Source organism: Mercurialis annua, linkage group LG6 (assembly GCF_937616625.2).
Source record: "Mercurialis annua linkage group LG6, ddMerAnnu1.2, whole genome shotgun sequence".
NCBI classification, from domain to species: Eukaryota; Viridiplantae; Streptophyta; class Magnoliopsida; order Malpighiales; family Euphorbiaceae; genus Mercurialis; species Mercurialis annua.
The window spans coordinates 29,892,498-29,905,991 of record NC_065575.1 but is presented as its reverse complement, the minus strand read 5'-3'; the positions used below and the strand labels follow the sequence as shown (position 1 = coordinate 29,905,991).

The 13,494-nt window shown below is 37.3% G+C and overlaps 1 protein-coding gene across 1 annotated transcript; it reads left to right on the top strand.

The window, feature by feature from the left end:
- Positions 1-3,389: 3,389 nt before the first annotated feature.
- LOC126687721 (uncharacterized) lies at positions 3,390-5,429 on the top strand. Its single transcript, XM_050382277.1, has 5 exons — positions 3,390-3,468; positions 3,588-3,653; positions 3,844-4,696; positions 4,832-5,165; positions 5,259-5,429. The coding sequence occupies exons 1-5, from the start codon at positions 3,390-3,392 to the stop codon at positions 5,427-5,429; spliced, it is 1,503 nt and encodes a 500-aa protein (XP_050238234.1).
- Positions 5,430-13,494: the final 8,065 nt, after the last annotated feature.

Genomic DNA, 13,494 nt, shown 5'->3' with positions numbered 1-13,494 from the left:
TCAAACATAATGTTTCAATCCTCAAAACACCCTAAATCATGCAATTCTACGCATAACACATCAACAAAAATAACCCAATACAAAAGGGATGAAGACAATACCTTATAGTGATGAAGAATATGATAATAAAGATAATAAACCCTAGGTTAAGGGTCTGGACCGAAATAATAAAGTCACAAATCACATCAACGAATCATACGAAGAAGGAATTGCGTAGATTCCGTGAAACGGATAATCAATCACCAAATAATTGTTAAAAACCACCATGAATCATAAAGGAATGATAGAAATTGAGTTTATTTGAGTAAAGGGTCGTTCTAGGTCTGATAGGGTGAAGAGGGGCTGAAGAAATCGAGTTAAAAGCCTATTTATACAAAAACAGCGAACCATACAGTGTCGCATCTCGCCCAAGATACGGACACGTAGCGCCTGCGACAAAAAGAAAAAGATCTGAACCGACCAGTTTTTAGCAAATTCTCTCAGGAACGACAAATCCAAAATGGAGCCCGATCCAACGGTGCATTAGGGAGATATGGACATTTTACTAAAGCATGTCACATCTAGAAACACATAAACACTCATTCGATAAATCTCAGAACCTAATAAAAACAACACACCAAAGGTTATGCAAACCAAACCATGGTTTCAAGAATCCAAACCCCTAAAGACAAAACCAGAACACATCGAAAAAATCATCGGAACAAGCCGTAAAAATACGGGGTATTACAATCTCCCAAACTTATATAAAATTCGTCCTAAAATTTAAGCCACAAAACAACCGCCGTAAAACATAACATGAAACTACAAAAAAAACTCAACAAAAGGCACATACCCAATGTACAACGCATAAAAAAGATACCCAAGATAACCAAGAAAAGCAATATTTACCATTCTGCATAACTAACTCTTTCTCTTAAGAACCTACCTCAACTAAGCAATCAAACAAAACTAAAATAATAGGAATACCTTGCTTAATGACCTACGCACTTGCGTAACCACTAACCTAACAGGTTGCTCCTCAAATGATAACTCAAAACTACCACTCATATAAGTAAACAACTTAATGGTCACAACCCACATAAGTGCAAAATTCTGATTATAACAGTGGCCCCAAGCGATTATTCGATTGCACAAAATGTGAACAACTAAGATTATTCAACTAGTAATCATTAAACATGGTCACAAGGGAGGTTACAAAAACTCGCTCGAGTTCTAACAGCTATCATAACAACCTTAAAAAAGTTCAAGGACAAATCCAAAACTCGAATCGCAATTTATACCGTACCAAAAATCTATCACTCCAAAACAGAAACCTTTGAATCCCAACTGACAAAGATCATGCATCCTTTGCCACTTACTTAACCACTCAACACCGAGTATCTCATATCAAAGCATTTAAAATATCACAAGAATCGAGTTATCCAAACAACAAGGACTAAACTCGACAAGACCATCAACCTCAACGAATCAAGAACACAACTCATATGCTAACATTCGAAAGAATATACCATTTTAACTTATGATAACAAAATCTCCAAGTTACATACAAACCATCCCATTCAGGAAGATTCTTCCACTCATACCACAACAAAGGATGCAGCCCGAAGTTAGCTAACGTAATAAACACCAACATACACACCAATATTTTGTTGCACAAACCAAATTTATGTTGCACACAAAAGGTTCAACAACCACACAAAATGATATCCAACTTTTAATAACAAAATTTCACAATCAACAGTATCAATCAACCAACCTTTATTGTCGAAACCTACTCATCTCGATTATCGAATCAACTAACTCAAAAATCTGAACCGAACTCAAATTCTCGAGATCATTTCACCAAATGTAACTCTTGGAATCAAGATATCACCTAGATCAAATTCACTAGTAAATGGGTCATTGGTTATGCTCATGTCGAACTTACAGGAAAACAAAATCTCCAAAATACAAAATATTATATTTATATTTTTACCTTTTAAAGACGTTAACATCTTATACCTGTCTTTATATACAAAAACCAAAATCCTTTTACCATTGGAAAACCTCCAGTTTATAAACTCCTACAAAATTTTGTATTTGCAATTTGCATATTAGCCTTACCTATAAACAAATTTACAAATCTTAATATCATTTAAATGCCAAAATTTTATTTCCTTTAAATAAAACTTGATAAAAATAAATTTATTCTTTTTTTATAATAGAAAAATATTCGTCATGAAAATACTTTTGCTCAAAAAAATGATGTTGACATGTAAACCAAAACATTTAAACAATAATAAGTATGTAAAAAAAAAAAAATTTTTATATCACGACGTAAACACACACGTAGAGCATAGCCAAATCGCTTAGTCCAACAACCCTCAAATTAAAAATTAAAAGCTAACACGTAAGCCTATCAATCCGACCTCAAAAATCATATTACACTTATTATAACAATAACTCGAGTACAACCTTATATCCAATACTAATTTCTAAAAAAACACAGTTATTCAAATAGCATAAAACTGATCATTGCAATGCAATCGTCCTTCAATCATCACTATCGTCACAGAGTATTTGTTTAGCTACCTTTCGGTAAAAATTTCAAAACCATTTGAATTTCATCAACTTTATAAATACATTTATCCCAAGGTGACTCGCGAGTTCGTTTCAAAACATTTTTCTCGAAACACTTAATTGCCAAAAATGTATTTTACATAATTGTGCGCCAGGGTGATGACAGCTCTCATCCCCAAAGAGTTGCATCCAACTCTAACCATTTTATTGCACGTGATTCATGTACTATTATGCATGTATCAATTTATTTATTTCTCTTTTACTTAGTGAACATACTGTTGGACCTTAATTGATTTAATATCTCTTATATTTTGACCATGACAATTAACACCGAAGGTTCTAATACTCTAATTAAGTGTGTAGGAACCCCCCGGAACACTCGGAAAGCAAATCAGACATCTCTAGCGATAATCGAATTTTTCGATTAAAAAGTTGTCAAGTGAAAGTTGGCGGGCGCCAACCTTAGTTTGCAGGTGCGAACTTTCTCAGCCATGGAAGCGGCTGAAGCTCGCGAGTGCCAAGCTTTTGAAGCATTGAGAGCGAACTAGAGTTCGCGGGCGCCAACATGGATTCACGGGCGCAAAGTTTAAATGTCCCAAAAACTGATTTACAACGGTCATCTTTCATACCCAACGAGGTGCTGACACCTCAGCAGAGGACCGTTGAGGACTTTCCCCAAGGAGCCGTTCGCAGGCGCGAACCATAGTTGGCGAGCGCGAACGTTGTCTGGCAAGTCTATTTCAAAAAGCTGATTTGTTACTCTTTTGCTTCACACAAAAAGAGTAACATGAAGAATTGTTTGGACGCCTATATATATCATACTATTGTGTATGGAAAAGGGTGGACAACCAAAGCTTTCAAACCTCTCAAGCAATCTTCAAAACTTGTGTGAAAAAACCTTTGTAATTTGTTGGTTTAAGAGTGAACCCTAAAAATTATTGTTGTTGTTTGTTTTGTAGTTTTGCCTATTAAAACTATAGGTTGTTGTTGTTAGTTGTTGGTTTGGGTTGAGCCTTTGAAAACCTAAGTTGGGAGTGAACTTGTAAAAACTCCAAGTTTAGTGGAAACCTCTAGTTTGAGGGAAGTGGATGTAGGTGAATGTGTTAATCACCGAACCACTATAAATCTTGTGTGTTCTTCCTTCTCAACCTCCATTAGATTAGTTGCAATCAATTCTTAATCCGCAAAAAGTTTTAGTGGCAACTATTCAACCCCCCCCTTCTAGTTCCTATTGGATTACAAGTGCTATCAAACCTCGATGCTCTAGTTGTGCTTAATTGCAAGAGTTCGAAGATCCAAAAGCAAAGGAAGGGTTTCTTAACAATTCCATAAGACCATACTTTTATGGTACCGATTATGCGTATTGGAAGCAAAAGATGGAGAAATATCTTGATAGTGAAAATGTAAATCTATGGGAATGCATAAGGAAGCCATGGGTGTGTCCTACAAATCTTGTTGATGGTGTTGATGTAAATAAGTCAAGAGATTCTTGGACTATCCTTGAGGAGATTGCTTACTTGAAGAACAACAAGTGCATGTCCACTCTCTATCATGCACTCTCTAGAGAAGAAGGAGGAAAAATTCTTCATTGTAAAATCGCGAAAGAAATATGGGTTACTCTAGAGAATCATCATGAACGAACTAGTGAAGTGAAATTGAAAAAGATTCAACTCCTAAATCAAGATTATGAGATGTTCTTCCACAAGGCCGGAGAGAAGGTGACCGAGATGACCAACCGACTTCTTAAGATTGTTGAGGCATTAAGAAAGTATGGGAAGCACTACTCCAAGGCGGATGTCAATAGCGAAATCTTGAGGTCTTTGCCTAGGAGTCTCTATGAGTCCAAGGTTACTTCCATTGAGGAAGCAAATGATCTCACAAAGCTCAACACCGATGAGCTAATTGGTAAGCTTCTTACCTTTGAAATGTACATTGAAAGGGAAGAGCCTAAAGAAGAAAAGAAAAAGGTGCTAGCTTTAAAGGCCAAGGAGACCAAGGCCAAAGAAACCAAGGCAAAGGAAGCTAAGGAGTCAAGCTACTCTAGTGATGATGAGCTTCTTGAGTTGGACTCAGATTATGGGAGTGACAACAAAATGGCCTTGTTCACCAAGAGATACAACAACTACATCAAAAGAAAGTAAGATAAGAGCAAGAGAGAATTTCACAAGAGGCCCTTCAAGAAGGAGGATGTGAAGTTCTATGAGTGTGGCAAGAAAGGCCATATAAAAAATGAATACAACAACAATGAGAAGAGCCCACAAAGATCACATAGGAAAGATAAGGAAGTCAAGAAAAGGGCTCACAAAGTGACATGGGATGACTCTAGTGAAGAGGATGAGGACTATGAAAGTGAAAGAGTCAACATTTGTTTTATGGATAACATAGAGGAAGCCTCTCCCACCAAGGTACATAATGACTCCTCTATCTCTTCTTCCTATATTGATGATTTCTCTACCCATGATCATGAAAGTGATAGTGGGGATGAGAAGGTGGAAATGATGAAAACCTTGGCTACGAAAGTCAATAGCTATAAGAAAAAAAAATTGAAAAACAAGGGAGATTTTTCCTTACTTGAGGCTAAGATTAATGAATTTCAAAAACAAATTGTTAATTTGAATTTACATAATGAATCTATAAAAAAATCAATTTCTCTACTTAACAATTCTAATCTCACTTCTCTTAACTCTTTGAAAGAAAAGAATGAAAAATTGAGAAAAGAAGTTGTTGAGTACAAAACCTCCTTAACTAAGTTCCAAAAAGGAAAACAATCCTGGGATGAGGTGTTGACTTTCCAAAGACCCTCTTCTTCTAAGGAAGGCTTGGGTTTTGTGGCTAGTAACTCATCATCTCCACCCTCTAGAACCATCTAAAAACAATCTTCTTCTATAGATGTAAAGTTCATAAAGGAGACAATACCCTCTAGTCCTTCTATGACTAAGATGGATGTTGATTCTCATCATGCTAAGGCTAAGGAAACTAGACCAAGTATCCCCAAGAATGCTAAGCCTAGAAGTCATAACCCCAAGGGGAAGAATGCTCACACCAACACAAGACCACCTCGCACATGTTGCTCTTGTGGAAAGGGTGCTCCTTCAAATCATTCTAGAACATGGAGACCTAAGCCTAAAAGGGCTAAGTCAACCATTAGATGTTTCTATTGCATGAAGGTTGGGCATACAAATGGAAGGTGCTATGTGAAGGAGTAGCCATCAATGAAAACCGACCTTGGATTGTGGATAGTGGATGCTCAAGACACATGACCGGAACTTCAAAGCTATTCACAACCTTTCAATCAAAAGATGGTGGCTATGTAACCTTTGGTGACAGTGCAAAAGGAAAAGTGGTGGGTATTGGTAAGATTGGTAAGACTTCAAATTCATCATCTTGCATTAGAAATGTTCTCTTAGTTGATGGTTTGAAGCATTACTTGTTGAGTGTAAGTCAATTATGTGATAGTGGCTTAAGAGTCACCTTTGACTGTAAGGCTTGTTACATTACTCAAGTGAGTGATAACAAGACCATCCTTAGAGGAGAAAGAAGTGAAAATATTTATATAATTGACTTAGACTCAACCTCTAACAAGAGTCTCAAATGTCTTATGTCCACAAAGAACGAGCCTTGGCTTTGGCATAGAAGGCTTGCCCATGCTAACATGGAGTTGGTAGACAACTTGAGAAAAGGAGATCTTGTGATTGGTCTTCCGGATATTAAATTTGAAAAGGGCAAAGTGTGTGCTTCATGTCAAATGGGGAAGCAACACAAGTCATCCTTCAAATCCAAAAAGGTGGTAAGTACATCTAAACCTCTTCAATTGATTCATATGCATTTATTTGGACCATCTAGAGTTGCTAGTTTGGGTGGTAAGCACTACACCTATGTTCTTGTTGATGATTACTTTAGATATACTTAGGTTATTTTCATGGCTCATAAGGATGACACTTTTGATGCTTTTAAAAGTTTTTCAAAACTAATTCAAAAAAAAAATGGGCTATTACGTTATGAGTATAAGAAGTGACAATGGTGGTGAATTTAAAAATCATTTTTTTGAAAGCTTTTGTAAAAACCTTCGCATTTCTCATGAGTTCTCTTGTCCTAGAACTCCCCAACAAAATGGGGTAGTGGAAAGGAAGAATAGATCTCTTATAGAAAGGCAAGAACTATGCTAAATGAATTTAAATTGCCAAGTTATTTTTGGGCGGAAGCCGTCAATACTTCTTGTTATGTACAAAACCGTGTCTTGAAAAGATCCATTTTAAACAAAACACCTTATGAGTTGTGGATGGGAAGAAAACCCAATATTTTATATCTAAGAGTTTTTGGGTGCAAATGCTTCATATTGAATACAAAGAATAACCTAGATAAATTTGCTCCAAAATCAAATGAAGGCATATTTTTAGGTTATTCTACATGTAGAAAAGCTTATAGAGTTTTCAGTAAGTCCACTTTACTTGTTGAAGAATCTTTGCATGTTGTTTTTGATGAAAACAATACACTTGATGGGAAAGGTATGAATTTTATAGATCACTTTGGATCACTAGACATTGGGGAGAATGATTCTACACTCAACAAAATGGATGATGAAAAGAATCCTCAAGAAAATACACCAATGCAAAAAATACTTGAGGAAGACTTTCCACAAGAGGAAGATCCGCACCCGGAACGTCCTAAAGCGACAAGATCAACGAAGAACCACCCAAGAGAGCAAGTACTTTATGGATTCCAAAGAGGTATATTCACTAGATCTCAAGCCTCTAACAACCTTGCATTTCTCTCTCAAATTGAGCCAATGACCATTGAAGAGGCTATCAATGATGAGTGTTGGGTGATTGCAATTCAAGATGAACTCAACCAATTTGGGAGGAGTAATGTTTGGGAATTAGTACCTAGGCCTAGCTTTGGTTCTATTATTGGCACAAAATGGGTCTTTAGAAATAAACTTGATGAGGATGGAGTCATTACTAGAAACAAAGCTAGACTTGTTTCCAAATGATATAGCCAAGAGGAGGGTATCGATTTTGATGAGACCTTTGCTCCCGTGGCTAGATTAGAGGCTATTAGGATTTTACTTGGATTTGCATGTCGTATGAATTTAAAACTTTATCAAATGGATGTGAAGAGTGCTTTCTTAAATGGTTTTATTCAAGAAAAAGTTTTTGTTTCTCAACCACCGGGCTTTGAAGATTTTGAATTTCCTAACCATGTTTTTAAGCTTAACAAGGCTCTTTACGGGTTGAAACAAGCACATAGAGCTTGGTATGATAGGCTTAGCACATTTCTAATCATAAACGGTTTTACTAAGGGTAAAGTGGATACCACTCTTTTCATTAAAAAAAGTTTTAAAGACATCCTTGTTGTGCAAATTTATGTTGATGATATAATTTTTGGTGCTACTAATGAGTTGCTTTGTGAGGATTTTTCAAAATGCATGACAAATGAATTTGAAATGAGCTTAATGGGAGAACTTAAGTTTTTCTTGGGGCTTCAAATCAAGCAAAGCAATGAGGGAATATTCATCAACCAAGCCAAATACACTAAAGAATTACTCAAGAGATTTGGCATGGATGGATGTAAAACAAGCAAAACCCCAATGCCCACCAATGTTAAAATTGACAAGGATGAAAGTGGTAAGAACTTTGATGAAAAGAAATATCGAGTTATGATTGGTTCCTTACTCTATCTTACCGCTAGTAGACCGGATATAATGTTTAGTGTTTGCCTTTGTGCTCGTTTTCAATCTTGTCCGAAAGAGTCTCATTATTTTCATGTCAAAAGAATTTTCAAATATCTCATGGGCACACAACACTTAGGTCTTTGGTATCCTAGGAAGAACTCCTTTACCCTTGTTTCTTATTCAGATGCGGACTATGCCGATAGTGCGATAGATAGAAAAAGTACATCGGGAACTTGTCAATTCCTAGGTGTTGGTGCAGCGGGACGTGAGGGTCCGAATCGTATATTTCAATTCAAAATTGGAATTCCAACAATTCGGATCCAGAAATTGATCATATCAATAAAAAATGGATCGTCGTATCATCTAGTAATTAAAGCACGCATCTAGAAACCGTAAGAAGAATACCTATGTCGATTCTCCAACGATTCTTGTAGTCCCGATAGTACGGCGACCTCAAACTCGTCCACACGAGTATGCGTCCGATTGAATCCTTGCCTTGAAGTAATCTGCAAGAGTTTCTCTTGCTGAGCAACCCTAAGCTCAAACTCTCGCCTCGATTACGTCTTTGCTGGGATGTATGAAAAACTTTCTCCAAGCTTTTCTGTGATTGATGACTACTTGAACTCCTTCAAATATGCTCTCTTAAGTGTGGTGTGTTGTTGTGTTAAATGAGCAAAGACAACCTCTATTTATAGGGTAGAGCTTTGCTTAAGAATGCAACACCTCACATGCTAGGTGTCACACACCAAGCAAAGGTGTTGCCACCATTCGACACCTCACATGCTAGGTGTCACACACCAAGCATAGGTGTTACCACCATCTGACACATCACATGCTAGGTGTCACACATCAAGCATAGGTGTTGCCACCTTCTGACACGTCGGATGCTAGGTGTCACACACAGAGACATACATGACATCATCGTGACATCATCACATGACATCATCGTGACATCATCACATGACATCATCGTGACATCATCACATGACATCATCGTGACATCATCACATGACATCATCACGTGACATCATCATATGACATCATCGTGACATCATCACATGACATCATCGTGACATCATCACATGACATCATCACATTAACTTGGTTAAAATACAATTAGGTGCTTACTAATTTATAACTCTTACAAATTAGTCCCTAATTTATACTTGTTTTTCATCTTAGATTAATTTCCGAGATATGCTAGTATCTATATGAAATCGATCTCTCGTAAACTCAATCGGTTGCACACCCTATTGTGTGTGACTAACTAGGTTCACATCTATATGGCAACGAGAGTCATAAGAAACGCCTTTCTTATATTAAATATTTAAATCCCATTAATTATTAATTCTCGTAGATCGTGAGTGACGTCTAGCAACATATCACGACCCCCAAATAGATATGAATGTTTCGATGCATTCTTTATGAACCAATGTTCATAATTACCGTACACTCAAAATTCCCTTCATCTAAGATTCCGATCTCGACTAGTGTCACGGTTAAGTCAAACACTGTTTGTCTTAATCATATGACCTCATCTCAGTTCTTATTCTTGATAAATATGACTTCCACTAGAAACAACTTTCTAAGTAAGTCATATACACCCGCGCAGGTTTTATCATCCATCAAGAACAATTTGAGATAGCATAGAATCTTTTCTCCGTTCATCCGGAGTGATAAATCCTCTCTTGGTTAAACCCCTATCTCCATATACAACTAACTAGAGCCAACACATCCCGCGGCCCTAGCTCATGAAAGATCTAGGGATAAGGAGTATCAAACTCTAATCACCTATATACAAGATAGTGTCACCGCAAGTCAAAGGACATATGTACAATTATGAACTAGATGACATTAAATTGACTTTGATGAAATACCATGTATAAGTCATCTAGCGTCACTTGTTCGACCCACTCAACATCTTGAGTGTCCACATGTTTATCCTGATCTCCATCAAGTAGTATGAGACTCACTACTTCCTATAATTAGTAACTCCTTACTAATCAGGAGAATAAACAGAGGTGACAATCTTTCCGGGATAATACGATGTCCTTATTCGTAGGACCCCATCGATCATGAACTGTTATTTAGATCACATGTATAATAAAATCTGTAACTCATATTCTTAACACCTTAAGAATAGATTCTATCACAATGTGATAAGGACAATACGTAATAAATGAACACTTAGTTGATGAGACACTTAGTTCAATTAGAACATATATATCTTTGCCATTGGGATTAGTTCTACAAATATACATGATCAAATGGCCCTAGGGCACATACTACTAACACTAGGCAATTGCCTTGTTTCTCGGCATAGTAAGAAACAAGTGTCGGTTGCCTTGTCCACGGCCGAAGCCGAATATGTAGCCGCGGGAAGTTGTTGTACCCAAGTTCTTTGGATTCGACAACATCTTAAGGACTATGGAATTGTAGTTGATCATATTCCCTTGAAATGTGATAATACTCGTGCGATCAACTTATCCAAGAACCCGATCCAACACTCTAGATCCAAGCACATAGATATTAGACATCGTTTTATGCGTGATCATGTCCAATTAGGAGATGTTGTATTAGAATTTATTGATAAAAATAATCAATTGGCAGATATTTTCACAAAACCCTTAAATGAGGAAAGAATGTCTTTTATCTTAAGAGAAATTTGTATGATTGATGGGTCTACCTTGTTGTGATTTGTTTGCTATGTGACTCTAAGCATCCGAATTTACGTGCTTTTTGGTTCTATGGTTGTTATTTTTCATGCTATTTATCTTCATCTTATTATGATAACATGATTAAATGATTGGACCTTAGTTAGTTGATTCTACTCATGAATTAAACTGAATATTCCTTCATTTCATATCAAATGTGTTCCAACTTTTGAAAATCAAGTCTTAATTCCTTCTAATTGCAAATATCAGTTTCTTAAAGTTTTTATGTCCAGTCAAACCTCGCGGGCGCTAACTCTAGTTCGCCCCCGCGAAGTTTGCTCCTTAACATAAATTTTTTATGCAGTGATAGTTCGCGGTCGCGAACTGTAGTTCGCGGGCGCGAACTCCTTCGATTTTTCAAAACAATTAGCCGTTAGCCAGCGGTTTTCAATGCATTTAATGGGTCAAACTAGCCGTTACGTAGCCGTTAGAGTTTTTTTTTCACGCCTATAAATACTCCCCTTAAGTAGTTCTATTGTTTACAACATTCTATAACATTTCTAACACATTTTGCTACCAAAATTCTGCATTTTCATCATCAAACTCTCTTAATCTTCATCATTTTCATCATTTGCATCATGGATACCCCTCTTCGCTCTTTAAGAAGAAAAACCCAAGGCAAGAAATCTCAAGATCCTTCCGCTAGCCAAAGAGAAGCAATTTCACCACAAGTGGAAATTCCAACACATGATCAAGAGACCTTGAACTCAAGGGTTAGCACGTTTCATGAAAGGCCCGTCTTGCCTAGCCGCTATATAGATTTTGCGGGTTTGGAAGCAAGCAATGCAAAAAGAGATGTTTTGGAACTTATAGACAATCTCGGGTGGAGGAAATTTGTTTATTCTCATCACCATGATGGGTATGAAAACTTGACTCGAGAAGTACTCTCTTCACTCTACATCATTCACAAGGAAGATGGAGAATTTGGTTATTTTGGGGTCTCCTTTCGCGTTCAAGGAAGACTTTATCAGCTATCAAGAGAAGAAGTTGATGATGTGTTTTGCTTTGAATGGGGGCATCCTACGTGTCCTTCTCATGTTCGGTTCAACTTTGAGGAATTTTGGGGAGAAATTAGAACCATCACCCCATATCGCTCCAATTCCGCAACCGCCAAGACCTTGAAGAGCCTACCCTTATTCATCCTTCATCGCATCATTACTCATTCTATTCATGCAAGAAGTGAGGGCAATGAGAAAAGTTTCAAGAAGGATGTGTTTTTCCTCTATCTTGCAACTAAAGGTATTAAATTTTCGTGTGGTTTCTATTTTATGAATTACCTTTTTGATCTTGATAAGAGAGGGGGTCACACCTAAGGGGTTGCTTCCTTTGTGACGTGCCTAGTCAAAAAGGCCAAAGCCCTCACTTCTCAAGTCAAGAATGCTAATCCTCCACCTTTTCATTGGAAATGTGCTCCCTTGGACCAAGAGCATTTTGAGCGTTCTTCTAAGGCCATCATAGTTCATGACAACTTTATTCAGTATTTGTTCGGTGAGAATGCCATTTGTGGTGATTGAAAGGCTAGCAAGGAAAAGAAGGGTCTCCTCTACTAATATTGAGGAAGATGTTGAGGAAGCCGCAAGGGCAATGAGGCAAGAAGAGAGTGAATCAAGGCCACATATGGATCCCCATGCCTCATCAAGTAGTCCTCCACCTTCTTTTGCAACCATGTCGCAAGCTCAAATGTTTGAAACTATTTATGGACAAAATGTTCATATGATGTCAAGGATGACAATGCTTGAGGGGGAGGTCAATACTATCAAGGAAGGGATGACATATCTCAAGAACAAATTTGACTCTCATTGGTCATTTTCGCCCTCCGCTTCACCTCCTCACAATGAAGACCCCGATGATGATGAAGATTGACCCGACCCATTGCATACTTTCACTTGCATATCATGTTTTATTTTCATAGTCAATTTGCGTTGTTTGATTTTCTAAGTGTGGTTGGAACACACATATGTTTCCTTATGCTTCTCGTATTGTACTTGTGATTTTCATGTCGTATTCAAACTCGTGCAATTTATGTTTATGTCGTGTCCTAATTTTGCTTTTTGATTTTGACAAAGGGGGAGAGAATCTTGACTTGACTTAACTTTTCTCTTTTTTTGTATAATATGCACAAATTGAGGGGGAGACAAAGTTTAGTTATCAACTTATATTTTTTTTTGTTAATTGTCAAAGTCAAAAAGGGGGAGAATGTTGGACCTTAATTGATTCAATATCTCTTCTATTTTGACGATGACAATTAACACCGAAGGTTCTAATACTCTAATTAAGTGTGTAGGAACCCCCCGGAACACTCAGAAAGCAAATCAGACATCTCTAGCGATAATCGAATTTTTCGATTAAAAAGTTGTCCAGTGAAAGTTGGCGGGCGCCAACCTTAGTTCGTGGGTGCGAACTTTCTCAGCCATGGAATAGGCTGAAGCTCGCGAGTGCCAAGTTTTTGAAGCATTGAGAGCGAATTAGAGTTCGCGGGCGCCAACATGGATTCATGGGCACGAAGTTTAAATGTCCCAAAAACTGATTTACAACGGTCATCTTTCACAC